This window comes from Pogona vitticeps, chromosome 13 (assembly GCF_051106095.1).
Source record: "Pogona vitticeps strain Pit_001003342236 chromosome 13, PviZW2.1, whole genome shotgun sequence".
Taxonomy (NCBI): domain Eukaryota; kingdom Metazoa; phylum Chordata; class Lepidosauria; order Squamata; family Agamidae; genus Pogona; species Pogona vitticeps.
In genome coordinates this window covers 17605573-17624901 of record NC_135795.1, presented here as the reverse complement: position 1 = coordinate 17624901, position 19329 = coordinate 17605573, and the positions used below count along the sequence as shown (strand labels likewise).

General features: G+C 44.3%; 1 protein-coding gene and 1 long non-coding RNA gene across 2 annotated transcripts; one reads left to right on the top strand and one right to left on the bottom strand.

The window, feature by feature from the left end:
* Window positions 1-408: 408 nt before the first annotated feature.
* Window positions 409-2766, bottom strand: LOC140702598 (uncharacterized). Its single transcript, XR_013539089.1, has 2 exons — window positions 2499-2766; window positions 409-535 (listed from the first exon to the last, which is right to left on the bottom strand). It is a non-coding gene; the product is annotated as an uncharacterized LOC140702598 (long non-coding RNA).
* A 461-nt stretch (window positions 2767-3227) lies between these two features.
* On the top strand, window positions 3228-18988 carry EIF3B (eukaryotic translation initiation factor 3 subunit B). Its single transcript, XM_020804281.3, has 19 exons — window positions 3228-4095; window positions 6730-6922; window positions 8532-8651; window positions 8743-8800; window positions 9474-9602; window positions 10275-10432; window positions 11741-11872; window positions 11970-12036; window positions 12575-12621; window positions 12904-13114; window positions 13642-13714; window positions 14256-14378; window positions 15681-15759; window positions 16342-16480; window positions 16881-17006; window positions 17116-17193; window positions 17650-17758; window positions 18183-18299; window positions 18410-18988. Exons 1-18 carry the CDS (start codon window positions 3234-3236, stop codon window positions 18284-18286), a joined length of 2808 nt encoding a protein of 935 aa, XP_020659940.3. The 5' UTR covers window positions 3228-3233; the 3' UTR covers window positions 18287-18299; window positions 18410-18988.
* The last annotated feature ends 341 nt before the right edge of the window (window positions 18989-19329 follow it).

Below are 19329 nucleotides of genomic sequence, written 5' to 3'. Positions count from 1 at the left end.
AATCTAATTTAATCACCAGGCTGGGTGGTATAAAGTTCCACATCATACTGTGTTTGTAATTTTAACTGATTCCATAGAGAACATGTTTGGTATTTCTGTTCTGAAGTGTTTCAACTACATTCATATTTACGCTGACACTTATGCATTTTAATATTGGTTTGGTTTGGCTCCCAACAGATTACTGTATCACATTTGCTGGCGACCTTTAAAACTAATATTTGCCATACACTGTTTCGATTTTTTTTTAATTCAGCCCTGGCCCAAAATATTTATACATAGATGTGCAGAACAAATACAAAATGCAAATTTAAATGGATGAATATTTTGCTCACAACGGTGCAAAAATTTTTTTATCACTTTGTGCGATGTTTGTGCTCTCAATAAAAAAATCAGCTTAAATTAAAACACTGTGGCAAAGTATAGTATAATGGTTACAGTAGCAGTGCAGGACTGATGTTCTGAGTTCAGATCTTCAATCAGTCTCGATGCAGATCTCATGGCTTCAACATCAGGCCAACATTTTGGGGCTTTTATCCTAAAAGACACAGAGGCATTGCTGAAACATTTTTGTCAGGCGGGCAACTGGAGAACTGAAAAGGTTGCAAATTCTTGCAAAATTTTCTCCCCAGTAAGGTATAATAAGAAAGCACTGGGATAATGTAGGAAACAGAGTTCATAACTAGGGCTCAGAAGAGCTGGGTTGAAATCACCACTTAGCTATGGTATACCCATACTTTTAATTTCTCACACAGCTCAAAAAACTCATGAGGATTGCCATAAATTGGAAGTTACTTGTTGACACATAACAACATTACAATATTAAGTACCTGTGCATTTGGAATTTTGTCTGAGCAGTTTTATTTTTTAAAAAGGAACCCACTGACTCACTGCTCACTATGTCTCAGCATAGCTCCGATCATTCAAGTAAGTTTTTGCATTACATTTGATCAACACATCTGCTTTGCTGGCAGACTTGAACAAGCAAATGGTCTCTGGTTGTGTCTAGTGGCTACTTCTGTTATAGCACCCTGGAAATAATTCCAAAAAGAACAGACGTCAAAAAATACCTTGCCACTTAGCACCGATAAAAGAATGGCATAAAACCTGAAAACTTCCTGTAAAATCCCTCTTCAGAATGCCTGAAAACATTCTTTAAAATTAGTTTTTGGAAGTAACTATCAAATGTGACTTGTTATACCTACTTATTATATTACTTGTACCAAAACTTTGGAAACACATGTATCTCTATCGCAACAATGCACAATCAAGCCATATTTCCATATAAAGTGGAATTTGCTTTGCCTTTTTCAAATATTTGAAAGGCTGCAAGCTTGAAAGGGTAAAGCCAACCAGCAAGTTAAAGTTAAAATACAAGAGATTTTGACCAAACATCAGGAAGAACTTTTTGACAGAAAGGCTTAGCAGTGGAATGGACCACCTCAGAAAATGGTAGACTATCCTTCAGTGAAGGCAGTTCAGACAGAATACAGAAGACCATCAGTCAGAGATGCTTTAGCTGTGAATTTCCTGAATGGACAGAGGGTTGGACTAGGTGATCCCGGCCATCCCTTCTACCGAGAGTCAAAAAATCAGCTTGAAAACATGCAGAAATGCCTGGCCAAATGAAACTGCTGTGCCGCTGCTAAAAATTATCATTAAGAAGCTTTCTTAAGTATATGATTCCACATCGCAGAAATAAAAATATTCCATATAAATGCATTTCTACCACAAAATCCAAAACAGGGAAGTCGCCATCACGATTTAAGCAGCTACAATGGCAGCCTGAAAGGCCACCTGAAATTTAAGGTGAGTTCCTTCTAAGTGGCCATATTCCCGGTTGCACAATAAAACTTTCCCCCATCAAGTTACTTCTATCCCAGATCGAGGGAGGCAAAGGGAATTATACGCAAAAACCAAAATAAATATAATAAAAACAAAAGAATTATTTAAAAAAAATAAAAAGCCAAAAACGTGGTGGCACTTTAAAAACTAATTTTTATATTTCAATGTGAGCTTTCATGGACATTGTAAATGGAATTATGGATAAATAATTGGATCAATAAATAGGATGAAAATACAATCTGGCGTATGTTTGTTCAGAAGCAAGCTTCAGGGAATCTTTTGAGACTTAGTTAAGCGTATAGTTGCGAACAGTTTAAATCTGCTAATATAATAGGGACTAGCTCCTTGCTCAAGCATCCACTTTCCTTTCAGTGCCCAAAGGTACTCGTTACACAGCTACCAAACCACGTGACCAGCCTAAAGCTGATGTGGCCGGGTTCATCGGGCCATACCACTTGATAATCGTGAAATAAACAAAATGACTTTAAAAAACAACGAAGTGAACCCCTTCAGTTTAACTTTATTTTAAAAACCTAATGGCACATCTCGGTTTTCTGTCTTCCTTCTCTTCCGCCTATATCCGTGCGACATTCCTCAGCGCTCCCCCCCCGTTCGATACAGTTGGTACAACCCACGCTCTCAGCACGTCGAATTACCAGACGATTCCATTTTTTCGCCCCTTTGAAGGGGGCGCCAATAATCCCGCCCTCGGGCCGTCATCACGCTTCCGCTCACGGTCACCTCCCTGTTTTAGCCTTAAAGCGGACCAAAAATGAAAACCAACCATCAGGAAACGTATTATCCCGAACGTTAGTCCCGCCAACAAAGGAAAAATCCCTCCCAGAGCCTCTCCCCCCACCGAAGGGAGGTCTCTTAAGTCCGGCCCAAGGCCGCCATGTTGGGCTGAACCACAGCGAGAGATCCAGTACGGGGAGGGGGAGGAGACGCAATTTGAACAAAAACACTGAGTCATCGTAGCAAGCGCCCCAGGGAGAGAAAAGCTCTTTAAAAATGTGTATCTCCGGGATATAAATCCTTTCCGTGTCTCTATGCGGGAGGATCATGTGAGGGGGCGGACCTCCCTAGGTTCTTTCCCCCCCCTTTCTCTGAGGGAGCGGAACGGCACGTTGGTTCCGCCCGGTCTCGCGAGGCTCTCGCTCTTTCGCACATGGCCCGGCAGGCCGGAGGGAGGCTTCCCGGAGCAGGGCGTGAGCGCGCGTGCGTGAGTCCGGGGCCGTGAGCGGGTGAGCGACCCCCGCCCCAAAAAATATTTCCCCCCCCCCACACTTCCAAACGACCCTCCGGTTCTCTCTTTCTCTGTCTCCGCGTGTGAGGCGAGCGGGAAGGCCGCGCAGCCCGCCCTCGGCGGCCGGCCGGCCGGGCTGGCTCCCATGCAGGAAACCGAGGAGGAGAGCCTGGCGCCCGCCGCCGCCCCGACCACCGTCCCCGCCGCCGCCGAAGCCGAGAAGTCCGGAGGCGGCGGCGGAGGAGGAGGCGAGTCTGAGGGGGAGCCGTTGCCGCCGTTGGACGGGCCTTCCCCGAAGGAGGAGCCTGAGGGGGAGAAGGCCGAGCCGGAGCCCCCTCAGCGGGCCGGGAAGGACCCCGAGGAGGACGACGAGGAGGAGAAGAAGGACGGAGAGAAGGAGGAGAAGGAAGGCCGAGGAGGAGAAGGAGGAGGAGAGGAGCCCCGAGAAGGGCCGCCCGCCGTCGCCGCCGCCGCCTCCCCCGCTCCTCCGGACCAGCCGCCCGCCTCGCCGCCTTCGCAGCCGCCGCCGCCGCCTCAGGAGCCCTCGCTCGCCGATGCCGCCGAGGAAGGGAAGGCGCCCGAGTCGGAGGCGAAGGAGGAGCCCGAGCCCCTCTCCGGCCTAGAGCCGCCTCTCAGCCCCGAGAAGGAGGAGGAGGAGGAAGAAGAAGAAGGGGCGCCGGAGGAAGAAGAGGAGGTGGTGGTGAAGAAGGAGGAGGAAGAAGAGGCGGCTTCCCGGGAAAGGCCTGAGGAGGAGAAGCCGGAGGGCGAGCGGGAAAAGTCTGACGGGGAGGAAGGAGAAGGAGAAGAAGGGAAGGAGAAAGAGACCCCCGAAGAAGAGAAGGAGGAGGAGGAGGACAAGGAGGCCCCGCCGTCGTCGTCCGAGGAGCCTCGGAGGGGGGAGGAAGGAGAAGAAGGAGAGGGGAAGGAGGAGGAAGAGGAGAAGGAGGAAGAGGAAGAGCTCTCCTTCAGCGACCCGGAGGGCTTCGAGGACGACATCGATGAGGAAGGTCGGTGGTGGGCAAGGGAGGGGGCCGGGACAGGCCGAAGAAGCGCCCCTTTTGGCCCCCCCTTTTCCTCTCCCCCTCCTCACACACGCGCCGGGTGGGGGTGGAGTGGGGCAGGACTCCAGGGCCCATCAGCCCCTCGCCCTGGACGGCCCCTGGGTGGGGAGGCTGATGGGCCTTGCGCCCAGGGCCTGTATCTGGAGGGGGACGAGAAGGTTTCTGGGAGGCTCCTTCAGTCCTTCTCAGGCTGGGTCTCTGTGTGTCTGTCTATCTTCAGGTGGATTGCTCCTGAACAGAGAGGCTCCATTCAACTCCCCCCCCCCAAAGAGCCCCTCTGGTTAAAGAGGCCATATCTTTTTTTTTTCTTTTCAATGTCAGCCCCTTCCTTTGGAGACACAGGGCCTTTAGGCTCCCTAGAACACTCTTTTGAACATTTTTTTGTGGGAACATAGAATACATGGCAGCCGAAGCAAAGGCTTCAAAGAGGAGGTTGTCCAGATGGGCTGGTGTGGCCTCTGTATTATACCTCTGTTCATAGCACTAATAACCTTAAACTTACACCATGATCTTACCCTTGCCCAGAAGCAGGGCCTCTAGGAAATGTCATTGTGTGTAAAGTTACAGCAGTAAGCTTGCATTGATAAGGGATCCTGGTTATTAAGCCAAAATATTGGGTGCTGAGTGGGATAAACTATTCAGTTTTATGTCTGCTTTTCTAGTCGGTCTCCCATGCTGTGGAGTGGGAGTGGCTGAAAAGGGTATCCAAAGGATGCAAAGAGAGGTCCATTAGTGTAAAATTACGGTGCTGTAAGTGCACAACAGAGTGATACTCAGTACCATTTTTAGAGGCCTGAAAGTGAAGATCACAGAGGCCCTCCGTGTTTTGAGACTTGGCTCCAGTTATCCTTGGACTCAATATGAGGCATTGTTGGACTACTGTGGGTTGTCCTAAGGCCAAAAGAAAGCCAACTGTCTGGCACAACTGAAATGTTTCTACTTTTGTATGATGGGTTAACTTGACCAGAATAGCAAACTAAGGTCTCTAGGATCCGTTCACATAGTTTAAGCCAGAAGGAGATCTCCATCTTTCTGTAAGCCTTTTGGCAAGAAACACACCTTTTACAAAGGTGTTACCATAAAACACATATGCAGACATATGTTGGTTTAGAGATTAGCATGAATGGCTATATCATGTGTGCATATCATAGCTCTATTGCACTGGTTCTTAACCTTTGGTTACTCAGGAGTTTTGGACTGCAACTCCCAGAAGCCTTCACCACCAACTGTGCTGGCTGGGGTTTCTGGGAGTTGCAGTTCAAAAGCATCCGAGTAACAAAGGTTAAGAACCACTGCTCTATTGAATGGCTTTCATATAGGTGCTTTTAATAAATCACAGCATTTTAATGCTGTACGAGAAGCTTAGAACAGTATCTAAATCATAGTTTTGCTGATTCCAGTCACTATTTTCTGAAATAACTCACAGACAGAGATTCAAAGTCAGTAAGGTAAAGGTTCCCCTTGACAATTTTTGTCCAGTCGTGTTCGACTCTAGGGGGCGGTGCTCATCCCCATTTCCAAGCCATAGAGCCAGCGTTTTGTCCGAAGACAATCTTCCGTGGTCACATGGCCAGTGCGACTTAGACAGGGAACGCTGTTACCTTCCCACCGAAGTGGTCCCTATTGATCTGCTTGCATTTGCATGCTTTCAAACCGCTAGGTTGGCGGGAGCTGGGACAAGCGGGAGCTCACTCCGTCGCGTGGATTCGATCTTACGACTGCTTGGTCTTCTGACCCTGCAGCACAGGCTTCTGCGGTTTAGCCCACAGCGCCACCACGTCCCTCTTCAAAGTCAGTACACTGGCCTATTTAAATGTGGTCCAAAGTTTGAGTTTCTAGGTGCACCCTGGATGCTCCCTTGGTGCAGATGAAAGCAGGGTGTAATATGGTGAGAGGATGTCTTGAGTAAAACAGTGTACATTTAATTTCACTGGTTTAGGATTGTGGTGGAACATGAGGTGTGTTTTATTCATTGGGGTGCCTCAGAGGGAGTGCTGGAACTTGTATTTTGTTTCTAGTAAATTGTAAGTAATTTGATGTTTGGATTTATAGATTGCCATTGAATGTGAATTGTTGGTGACCTTGGAATATCAAATTGATTATAAGTATTATAAATAATATTGAAAAGAGCTGTGGTGTGACAAATGTTCTCAGCCATTCTCAATATTGAGGAAGAGAAAGATGAGTTTAGAAAACTAAAGGAAAGATCCATTAAGTTGTCTTGATTTGTTGCATGATTAAAACTCAATGACTCTTTGGAAGCCAGAGAAACTTGTTCAGCTACTATTGTTCAGCTACTATGATTAAAGAGCTTGGATGTGGCTTTCTTGCTAATTGTAACAATGCTACAGTACACAAAGCATGTGATACAGAGTAAGGGTGGGAAATATATAGCTTTCAACGATTTGTGACTACAGCTCCCATCTGCTTTGATGGGCCATTGGCAGTGGTTTGTGGGAGTTGTAGTCCAGCAGTATTTGGACTACAAAGAGAATGAATTATTGAGACATTTGTATTTGTGTGCAGAGTAAAGTTGTGAGCTTGGCTGCTTCACTCTTTCCTCTCTCCTTCCCCCTCCAGAATTACTTGGGGATATTCTGGAAGAACGTCCACATGAGGCTGATGGAATTGATTCAGTGATTGTGGTGGATAATGTTCCCCAGGTTGGGCCAGATCGTCTCGAGAAACTGAAAAATGTTATTCATAAGATTTTCTCAAAGTTTGGGAAAATTACCAATGAATTTTACCCAGAAGCTGATGGACAGACTAAAGGGTAAGTATGTGATCACGAGGCTGCATTTTAAAGCAATTCTAGCTAGTCATGCTCAAGTTTGAGATTACTAGGGTTTACAAGAAAATACATAGAGACACAAAGAAACTCAAGTAGTCCAGACAACCCACCCGCTAGCCTTCCCTCTTGGAAATTTGAACTTAAGCACTGGAAGTGTATCAGCTGCCACCTAACAATGGCCAAGGAAGCCCTATGCCAGCCCTTCCTGTAGAACACTAAAAAGTAAAGCATTCCAAGAAAACTGTCATAGAACTGCAGAGGGAGTAGAAATTGCTACACAATATTTTCTTACGCACCTCTGTAGCATTGAGAATGGGAGAATGTGTGTGTCATACTCACCAGAGCTCACATCCTGGCAAATGCAGCAACCCAAAACGTGAAGGTCTCCATGGACCAACAAGCTACGGTTTCCCACTCAGGATTGTGACCATAGCTGGTGAAATGTCAAAGAACATTGGTAGTATAAATTACAGCACTTCACCAGTTCTTTAAAAAGTCTGCATTTACTGTTCATTGCATGCAGGCAGGTAATAATCTTTACAGTTGTGCTGGAAGGGGGGGCAGTGCGAGTCACTTGGTAGAATAAATTTGTTTTTTCATGTTTTTTGACTGCTACTCCCAGAATTCTCCATGAATTCACCAGGCAAGATTTTGGAGCGGTACCTCCCCCTGCAGACACACAAATCTGCAGATCTCTAGATTTTTCAAGTTATTGATCTTCGTTTCTCACTTCATTTCCTCTTGCCCACCCCTTCCTGCCATAGTGGTTCCTGAAAGTTGTTATTTTTAGGGAGGGTCCCTTTAGAGAGCCTAATGGGGTAGGAAACTGATTCCCAGCATTATCCCCTTCCCCACCATCACTTGACCAACCCATAGGCCAGGCTGACTGAATTGCCAGCAGGTGTAATACTGTCCTTCCAGGTCATGAGACCAACATCTGTAAAATTTCTTACTCTTCATCTGTAATGTCCCAAATTCCCTTTTAAATGTCTACCCTTCACTGTGATATTCTCAAAGTAACCTCCCATCTAGCTTTTACTCTGTTCATCACTCACGCACCAGTATCTAGTTATCTTGCCCAGATGACATACATTACGCTGCTGTGGCTATCATGTGGAGTCTTAATTGTTGCCATTGTTCTCAAATGCGAAGCAGGTTAGAGGAAAATAGACATTGTCCCTGCCTTTGAAATGATGTTGCTCATCTGGGAGGGAGGGGCTTTTGCATTGGCCCCATTGTTAACAGTGCAGGTTTTGCTCATTGCACCTTTGCTGTGTTGTACAAATAAGGCTGAAAGTTGACTTGGAGCAGGGGGTTGAATAGTATTAGATTGCATCAGATCCACATCCAGCTTGTGTCGCTGAGATTTTGCTGAAACTGGAGAGTTTGATCTTTCATTTCTTAGTTCAGTGTTTTGGGTTTCTGGCTAAGTTCAGTTCCCCACTGGGCCTCCTTGACAGGCTGGACTCAACAATCCATAGGGTGCCTTCCAGCTCTGCCATTCTGAGATGATGATGATACCGTGTCTCTCCATCAGTATGACCCCGAAAGTCAGCAGTAACTTTTCAGATTTTATGATATTTTACTGCAGGTATATATTCTTGGAATACATGTCTCCAACTCATGCTTTGGATGCTGTTAAAAATGCAGACGCCTACAAGCTGGACAAACAGCACACTTTCAGGGTCAACTTGTTCACAGACTTCGACAAGTGAGTATAATTGTGGTTCCGTTCTTCCCTGGAAATAGATGTCTGAGTGTTGTGAATGCAGAGCGTATACCTGTCTTAATCCTTGTTTCAGGTACATGACGATCAGTGATGAGTGGGAAATTCCAGAGAAGCAGCCTTTTAAAGACCTGGTAAGTTTTCAAAAGTATACAGAGATGGTGCTTGCAAGCCTGATCTGTGTTCACCCAGAGAAGCAATGTGAAGTTGGGAGACGGACAAGAACAAAGCTTGCCCCCAGATTCCTTCCATAGCACCATACAAAGGCTTAATAGAGTAACCTGGAAAGCATTTCTGTAGGGTCACTAGGGATGATACGAATGGTAGGTGGAATGGGGCGGGGGGGGGGTCCTGGGAGTGTACAAAGAGACTTGAGTATTTTGGCAGAAAGATAAAGAGGACATAGGGAGCGGATCCTGTTACAACAGCAGTTGTTTACAAGCCGTCATACAGAATGCAGATAATATAATACACCAGTTTTAACGATGAGTGTCTAGAACTTGATGTCTGCCAACAAACACGCCCAACTAGGGTGAATCTTAGCATCAGGTGCTGTGCCTTGGAGTTTTTGGATGCTCAAAAAATTCATTTGGTTTTGTCTGCATTCAGGTAAGCCTTTGCGGTGTTCCCCAGATTTTAGACATTTACTGTGTGGCATAGTAAAGTGGGCTCTTAACAATTTTTTGTTGTTGTTGCTACATTCCAAGGTACGGATGATGTGAAGGAAAGAAAAAAGATTGCTATTTTGCTTTTGTAGCTAAATCTTTGTAATTTTCTTCAGACCTTCACATTTTTGTCTTTATCCAGGGGAATCTACGCTATTGGCTGGAAGATGCAGATTGTAGAGATCAATACAGTGTGATCTTTGAATCTGGAGATAGGACTTCTATTTACTGGAATGATGTTAAGGATCCTGTCGTAATTGAGGAAAGAGCTGTGAGTATCTCTGGAAGTTTTCTGTATGATAATTTTAGTTTTTGGTTTGTAAGTAAAAATTGGAACTCAGTAGGTAACAAGACTGAGTACTCGGTAGATGTAGGGTGCAGGGGACATAGTAGTTCTTCAGAGTGAAGTCATCAGTGGCACCAATTAAATGGTTCTACTGAGGAAAGTATTTCACCCTTACATGTTAAGAAGATTCATATCTTCTGAATGGCAAGCGTTACAAGTGATCTTTGAATAAATCAAGACGTTGTTTTAAGTTAGGCTTTGTATGCCTATCAGAATAATGACTTTAACTTCCTAAGGTTGATGAGGAGTGGAGTAAAAAAAGCATTACTACGTATTAAAGACATTTCTACTTTGTACTCAGTCATCTTTGGCTGGTAATAAATGTTGAAATTTTGACTTAACGGATACTCAAGAAAGTTTTTGGAAAAGACAGTTCATAAAATTATAGCTTATAAAGTGCCCATTTTGTAATGTATAGCAACTCAGTTCACGGGATGAAAAATGTGTTACAACTAATTAAATAGAAGATTATTTTTAATAAGCAACAAGTCAGTAGTTTCCTTGTTGGTTTCCTTCCACTTAAAAACTTTAGAATCTTCCTTGGCAGTATTCAGATGTGCTGTGATCAATGCATGCTGTTTGTTTTTCCTCCCACAGCGATGGACAGAAACCTATGTGCGCTGGTCTCCAAAGGGTACCTATTTGGCTACATTCCATCAGAGGGGCATTGCTCTGTGGGGCGGAGAAAAATTCAAACAGATCCAGAGGTTCAGCCACCAAGGGGTGCAACTTATTGATTTCTCCCCTTGTGAAAGGTAATCAAGGAAATTGTAACAAAAGTCCTATAGCAGCTTAAATTTAAAAAAAAATTAAACTGGTGTAAGCTTTTTTATTTGTTTGTTTTTACAATGTCCATGTTATCAAATATATAGCCTCAGGTTTGCCTGTCTAAATGCAGTCTGTGTGGGTGGGAGGGAGGTAGAATTGTAAACTGTGAGTTCACAGACACTGAATGGTTGAAAGCACAGACAGTGTTAATGACCTTAACAAGCCATGATATTTGCTTTAATAAGGCCACTTGTAGAATGCTGTTGTGTGATAGCAGAGACGTCATTGCATTGATGAACTGATTAATATATGTCTCTTTTCAAAATCATCTTATGTGTTCAAGCCACCAAAAATTTAACAGTATCTTGAATATTTCAATGATTTTAAGATCTATTATTTAAGTCCTTGTGAAGGGGCAAGAATGGCCAGCTGAAGGGGTCACTGACTGAAAAGCTGAAGGGTTCTTACGCTGCTTTTGAATATCCCCACTTCTGCTGTCCAAGCTGTGCCTTTTTTCTTGTCTCAAAGGAGACTGGTAGCTTTCTTCCCTTCCTGTAGAATAGAGTGGGCCATTTCTGGAAGTTAATAGGTCACATTAGGAATTAAACAGATATACAAACCCAGGATGTGGCTCTGTTTGGTTCTGTTGACAGTGTTGCCCAAGTAGATGCAGGGACCGCTTCATTGCTTTCATTTGCCACGCAGTCTAGTTCCATTATCAATATCTCTTACCCAATCGCTTGTTTTCAGTGGAGTGGCCAGCTGTGTGCAAGTACAAAATCTACTGCTTAGGGCCAATGATAGGGAAGTGTGGTTCTTGAAGATGGGCATGAGCCACGGATGCCACATTCGATTGTTCTTAGCCTAGAAACGAAGGAAATTCATAGTGCTTGAGAATTAAGACAGGCGGTATTTATTTGCTGCTATGATTATATGCCCAGATTGTTAGGGATGTTTTTCTGCTACCCTTTGAGGCCAATGCCTGGGTGAGAGCCTGTGTCTTTTCCTGGCTATTGATAAACCTGCAGATCCTAGTGTCGGATGCTTTTTAAAAGCTTGTGGGCAGCATCTTTTAAAGCAACAAAGCACACCGTTTGGTGAAAACCCTCTTGGATTCTTGACAAGCTATACTAACCATTGTTTGTTATCTTACAAGTTTATAACTGTGGATTAAGCATTGCAGTTTGAAGCCATACTTTTCGGTTGTATAAAATGTTTGATTTGATACGTTCTAAACTTGAAGGGAAACACAGCTTTTATATTGATATAGTGGGTCTCTTTCCCTCTTTGTGAAGGTACCTAGTAACCTTCAGCCCACTTATGGACACCCAGGACGACCCTCAAGCAATCATTATCTGGGACATCCTAACAGGACAGAAGAAGCGAGGATTCCACTGTGAAAGTTCAGCCCACTGGCCCATTTTTAAGTAAGTTGGACAGCTGGCTAAAAATGCGCTTCTTGAAGCACTGTGAGGTTAGAGGCACTAAGAACACACGTGACTTCTCAAAATTCTTTTTGTTCAGATGGAGTCACGATGGGAAATTTTTTGCTCGAATGACATCAGACACACTTAGCATCTATGAAACACCTGTAAGTCTGTGTTTTTCCATTCTCTGTTTTAGTGTCAAGCAATAGATTCTTTGTAGCACAGAGGCAAAATGATTGCCAGCTAATCAGTTTTTAAATACTTACTGTGTTTTGCAAGCACATATGTGGCAGTCTTGGAAGGAGGAAGAGAAAGGAGGCTTCAGCAATTGGCATTATGGATATGATTAAACTTTTCTCCGCTCATCTCTTTTTTGCTTCCCCCCCCCCCCATAGTTTTTACCCATATTTTTAATTGGGAAAGGTTAAAAGCTGCCTGCAGAGATTGGGCAAGAAAAGTGTTGAACACTCCACTCACGGCTGCCACAGATGTGAGAAGGACCTGTTTGCATAGTGTCTGGAAAATACAGTGTTTGTTTGGTTTTTCAACACAATTTTTGAAGGCCGTGTTGGTGCCTGAAGTCTGGCCTGTATATTTTATGACAAGATTGATTCAGTTTTGGATCTAGTAATTTTAAAGGCATAAGCGTGTTTTGGGAAGGGTTGATTTGCAAAGAATCATTCATATTGTCTTCTCTTGTAGTCCATGGGTCTGTTGGATAAGAAAAGTTTGAAAATTGGAGGGATCAGGTGAGTATTACTTATTTAATTTTTTAAAATTCTGCCTTTCTCCTTAAAAAAGACCCAAGGTGGCTTACGTCATTCAAAGACAATATTAAAGCTAAATATTAAAAGACTAAGCTTCTTCCCCATTTTTTAATTCCAATTGATACACCAGGCTCCCTCTCCTTTTCCATAATCTGAGAAACAGGTTACCCTGCTGTAGATTCCTAATGTATTTCTTTTAAATTTAAAATATCCCTTAAAATGGTTTAAATGGCTGTGGCTTTGATTTTGCTTCTCATCCTCCAGAGACTTCTCCTGGTCCCCGGGGGGCAACATCATTGCCTTTTGGGTGCCCGAAGACAAGGATATCCCAGCGAGAGTGACCTTGATGCAGCTGCCTTCCAGGCAGGAAATCCGAGTGCGGAACCTGTTCAATGTGGTGGACTGCAAGCTGCATTGGCAGAAGAACGGGGATTATCTGTGCGTGAAAGTGGACCGGACCCCCAAGGGCACACAGGTACCTGGCTCTGAAGCAAACTCGTCAAATCCCTTGACTGTGGGAGAATGTCTGCTTTCAAACTGTGAATACCCACAGAAACTTTTTCTGGTTTGGGGTCTGCGATACCCTTCTGTACCTACAGAGACCTTTTCCCCGCCCCTGGGACCATCTGGGCCATTTACCTGTCATTGCACGTTGCCAGGGTCCTTCTGCTCCAGCAGCATGCCAATCAGTGCAGGAGCTCGGGTTCCTGTCCCACCTCCTCCAGCAGCTGACCACTGCATTGAGGAGGTGGGACAGGGATTCAGTGGTCAGCTACCTGAGGAGATGGGGAAGGGCCAGCTGGGCCACCAGAGCAAAAGGACCCCGGCGATGTGCAATAACAGGTAGGTGGTCCAGCTGGCCTAGGGGTGGGAGAAGGTCTGTGTGGCAGCTGTGGTGCCACGCTGAGAGATTCTTACAAAGCTGTCAGACGCACAAAGTGCCCATCTCAAGTCCCTACCTAGATAGATGACACGCCTATGTTTTTCCTCCCCCCCCTCCAGGGTGTAGTGACCAACTTTGAAATCTTCCGCATGAGAGAGAAGCAAGTTCCAGTGGATGTGGTAGAAATGAAAGGTAAAGAGTACATTTCCTGTATTGTGTGATATTGTGGGGCTTCTGCCTATATGGCCTCATTTCCCCTCCCCATGGTGGTCATGTAACATTAGATGCAGCAGAAGTGAAACATTTCAAGATAAGGGACGTGATGCAGTTGCCTTCTCCTGGGCTATATTAAAGCAATCGTTCTTTATTATTAGAAGTGGCATAGCATGCAATGAGGGGGAAATCTTGTAAAGTGCCCTTTTCAGGCTTTTGAGGTCTTTATTTCTTTGGGTATTTTGTACATTTGTAGTCTGTTTAGGATGAAAGTTGAGCAAGCATGATTTGGATCACCCCCCCCCCCCCTTGCCCCATCCAGCCCCTGTCTGTTCTTAGAACCTGCTGAGGAGCTTCATCTGAATTCCTGCATCTTGTCTTCAGACTGTGCCCAAGGATTTTGGATGCCCAGTGTGGTGGTCCTCTGAGTTAGAAAGCTGTTTAGAGTCTCTGATTTTTCAGCTTAGTCTAGCGTGTTAAGCTAGCATCTGCTTTCTGATAAGATCCTCTGTTCTTGCAGAAAGCATCATCGCCTTTGCTTGGGAGCCAAACGGAAGCAAGTTTGCTGTGTTGCATGGAGAATCGCCACGAATATCCTGCTCCTTTTACCACGTCAAGAACAACGGGAAGATAGAACTCATTAGTAAGTGAAGTCCAACAAGCACACACTGTACCTGGTACTTCTTTTAAAAAGTGTGTCTAAACTTTGTCTGGTGCAGAACACAATAGGGGCCATGGTACTTTCAGAGCACATTCATTTCCTTTCTTGGCTATAAAGGTCATAAATGTTATAGGAGCAAAATATCTAAAAGGCGGTTACGTGGAACCATCCATGAAATGTTGGAAAAGGTAGCCGTCTTAGTCTGTGCAACATATCAGGCAAAATCCAAAGAAACAAAAGACAGGAAAACGTGGTGCCTTCAAGATGATTATAGTTGAATGTAAGCTTTCGTGGTCACGTCCACTTCATCAGGCATTAAGAAACAGGATGAAATGGGATGAAATGTAGATGAAATACCAATTTCACATTCTAAATGTCTATTGGTTACATGTAGTGACTGGGCCTGTGTTTGTTTTACAGTCCTGGTGTAAATAATACTTCAGGAAGACAGAAAATAGACACCAGGTCTAAGCAGAGATTGGGGGCAGGAGGGGGGAGAGAGAAGAGAAGGTTGAAGATGGCATTAACCTCAAGAGGGGAAAGAAATAATTAAGTTAGCCAAGGAATCACGTGTCAATGTAGGGAATATAGACAGTTTTTACCTTTCCTTGCAATAAGAGCTTGGTAGTAACGAAGAAAATAATAATGGCAGTGGGTAACAATAGAAGTGTTGCATTTGGTAATGGCTTAAGAAACCTAGGCTTATATTCAATCCATTTCTGTGCGGGTCCCATCATGTGTATAAATTTTATTTTAGCTGTTTCCCTCTGTATTCTTGATTTGTAATGATTGTTCTAAAATAGTGATGTTCAGATCTTCCATGGAGTGACCTGGTAGATTGAAATGGCTGGAGACAGGTTCTTGTCCATCCAGACGCTCTTACAAATCCTAAGTAATCCCTTTCATAAACATCAGGAACCTGTGAAATAGGAGTGGGGAAGTCTTTAATTAACAACAACAACAAAAAATCACCACTGGCTATGTCTGATGACATCATCAACCTTATGCTGTGAATTTGCACAAACATGATTTCAGCCAGCCTGCAGCACAGAGCCGTTAGTCTTGTGACTTTACAAGGGCTAAATTTTAAATTAGGTGATGATACTAAGGCTTATTGTATGAATGAACAATTTTAGTAGATCTCTGTCTAATTTTAAAAGTTCAAAGGGAGCATCAGTGTGAGGGCCAATAACTTGAATTGCTGTATTTTGTGTGCTTTATAATTAATCTGTGTTGTGAACTTTAAAGAAGAAATCTTAGCCTTCTGTTTTTATTTCTCCTCAGAAATCTTTGACAAGCAGCAGGCAAACACGATATTCTGGAGTCCTCAAGGCCAGTTTGTCGTGTTGGCTGGTCTCCGGAGGTGAGTGCTTCCTCTTGACAAGGCCAGGCGGACAGATTCGTTGCAAAAACCGAATCCTGATTTTGTTTGGTCCTTGGGGGCTCCGTCATTGTATAATTAGAGATTTCTGCCTCTGTGTGCTCCTATTTATTCTTCAGGCTTCTTGTAAGCAATGAAAATAGATCCAAGAAGTGTGAGGTTCTTTTACTAGGGATTGTCCATGCATGATGAGTTTAAAGATCTCAGGATTCTGTGAAAGTGATCTGAAGAAGCTCATGTAGCTGAACCTCAAACAAATTACCAAGCCAGTAGCTTTGTTTCTTTACTGCGGCAAAAATAAGCTCTGGTTCTTTAAGAACACAGTTAGTCTATGATGTGAACTGGTTGTTACTTCGCATAGTTTTGTGGAGGAGATTCCCTCTCCAGTGAATGGAAGACCACCATTTTTTTTTTTTCAATGCAGCTTCCCAGAGTGACGATCCAACTTTGGCACTCAGATATGAAAGAAACCTTAATTAGGTTGCTATGGATGCTTCTGAAAGGCAGGCTGTCAGCTGTCTGTTCATACTATGTAAAATATACTTCTCCCCTTCCTCCGTGCAGCATGAACGGTGCCTTAGCATTTGTGGATACGTCTGATTGCACCATGATGAACATTGCTGAGCATTACACAGCCTCAGATGTCGAGTGGGATCCAACAGGCCGCTATTTGGTGACGTCTGTGTCTTGGTGGAGTCATAAGGTATTATGGGTTGGGTTTTTTTCCCCCTACTCCACCTGGAGTCCTAAGAGATTCAGGTGTGATTCCTGAAGCTTGTGTGAACTTTGTATTTAGTGCCTTTATTGCTTATTCTTTTCTCTTTGCTATTTTACACCTAAGTCTCTCTGCTGCAGTGGTGTGGTTCTACTACTGGTCCTGCTTTGGGGCTTCCTGTTGTGTCTTCCCATCTACTTTCAGGATACTCTCTTAGAAGACTCTTAGAACTGCAGAGCTGGAAGGGACCCTCTGAATCATCCAGCCCACCACTTGTCAGGGAGGCACAAGTGGGGGAATTCGAACTCCCAACACCTCTGGCTCCGCAGCCAGAGACCTCAACCACATCTGCTGTATATGACACAATGTGACTGATTTGTTGTTCTAGGTGGACAACGCCTATTGGCTGTGGACCTTCCAGGGCCGCCTCCTGCAGAAGAACAACAAAGACCGCTTCTGTCAGTTACTGTGGAGACCCAGACCACCGACTTTGCTCACCCAGGACCAGATAAAGGTGCCGTGTCTTTTATAGCATGTGGCGTTCTAAATTCACCGATCATTAACTTTAAGAGAAATAAATTTCCAGTGTTATTCATTGTCTCTTCCTTTTTGTTTGTTTACAGCAAATCAAGAAAGATCTAAAGAGATATTCCAAAATATTTGAACAGAAAGATCGTTTAAGCCAATCCAAAGCTTCAAAGGTAAACCACATCTGGAACCTGAATGAAAGATTGTGCGGAACAGTGTTAATTATTTGCAAAAAAGGAAGTTTAGAGAAAGGGTGCTGTGCAGTGTCAGGGAGGTTGGTTGGTAAATATGAACTTGTTTTTCCTGTAGAAAAATTGACGTTTCATCAGTATTAATATTGTGGGAGAAGTGTTTGTGCGTAGCTTTTGCTTCTTGTGATGGTGTCCTTTTGGTCCACTTCTTGATGTAACATATTTTGCTGTTTGCAGTTGGTTAAGTTGCGGCACCCGAGATTCTTTGCAGATGTCTGGGGAAGTCTCCTTGGAATTCTTTGAAATGTTTGTGAAACAATTACTGTTGGGATCACAGATGTGGAAAGTACACCTTTTCTCCATCTAATCACTGTTGGAGAGCCTTCTAGAAGTAATGGGATGGAGAGTTTTAACAGCAGTCTCTCTTATTTTCTATAGGAACTTGTAGATAGGAGGCGCACAATGATGGAGGAGTTCAAAAAGTACCGCAAGATGGCACAAGAACTATATATGGAACAAAGAAAGGAGCGGTTGGAGCTCCGAGGAGGTAAACGGAAGAGGGACACTTTTTAAAATGTTGCTAGTCCTATAAGATCGTCCTGTGCAACCTTGCTAACTTCCGTTCAATACTACGGGGTAGACGTTTGGCTGAAAGTACCTTTAGGATCGCATTGTTCCTTTGCATTTTCAGAATCTAAAATTAAGCCATTTCCACATGAAAACGTGTGCTTCTTTTTATTAATGGTGTGTGTGTGTGTGTGTGTGTGTGTGTGTGTGTGAGAGAGAGAGAGAGAGAGAGAGAGAGAGAATCCACTAGTGAAAGAGTTAACCAGGTCTTAATGAAGACATTGACCTAGAGCAGGCCAAGTTGATCTGCCCAAGATAGCAGGGTAGCTGTGCCTTGTCACTTTCAGGAGAGAGGCCAGCCCCCGTTCATTCATCCAGGTCTAACAGCTGCTCTTCCTTTCTAGGAGTGGACACCGATGAGCTGGACAGCAATGTCGATGACTGGGAGGAAGAAACCGTTGAGTTTTTTATCAATGAAGAAATTATTACAGTTGTAGAGCAAGAGTGATCCGGAAGCTGTGGTAAAATAGGTTCACCTTGTGTCGGCCGTGGGGAGGGGGAGGCAGAGCAGGGAAGCCTGTGGAACTGTTGGGCCTTCTCTGAGTAACGGCCTTCTCTGTCTCTTTTGCAGCAACCACCACCACCGTTCTTTTCTGTGGAGAAGAGATTTGTTCATTTTCAGAAGGTCGACACGGCTCTGGAAAATTTTTAAATCCAAATTCTCTCTCTGGACAGTGAATTCGTTCATTCTGACACATTGCAGTGCCTTCTCGCCCTCGCTGTCTTCCCTGGGTTCCTTGGAAAGGCACTGCTTTTAAATTTTTATTCCTTTCTTCGGGGGGGGGGGGAGGGCTTAGCTAACTTTTTAGAAGTCTGCTGCTAGTGTTTGCTGCTTGGCACCCCAGCAGCGCCCCCTAACAGAGCAGCGTGGAACGGTCGCTCTTCCGCGTGAAGCCTTGGCCTTCTTCCCCGGCATCCTGCAGCTAATTCACGATGCTTCTGTTTGCAGAGGACTGCGTCCCGAGCACAGGAATGGGTGTTGGCTGTGTGGGGGGAATAATCCATGAGAAAGCAGCTCTTCACACCATGTCCTTTAGGGTGCCGAAGCGGCACTACTGTGGGCTTTACCCTCCTCCATTCAGATTGAGACCGCACCTCTCCACAGGTTGAACATTGGAAATAAAACAGCCCCCTATGCTTCACAAAGGAAGCCGTCTGTGTCGTCTGAGACATCCTTTCTTTGAAAATGTTTGCCTGTTAAGTACTTTCTTTGGCTTTATACCTGCCTCCTTTATGCCAAACGCCAGTGAAAAAAGGAAGGGGTTGCTATCTAAAAAGAAAAGGGAAAAAAACAACAACTCGCCACCCATCTAGTTAGAAATGCAGTGTTATGTGTTGTCCATCTAGATCAGCCTTGACAGCCGGGTTGATTATATCAGCAGGCTAAAAGAATGGATACTTAAGAGACCATTGAAGCAAAATTCCTCATCCAAGTTATTAAAGGGGTAATTTCCAAGAAGTAGCCACATTAGTTTGTCTCAGCATGTCGGC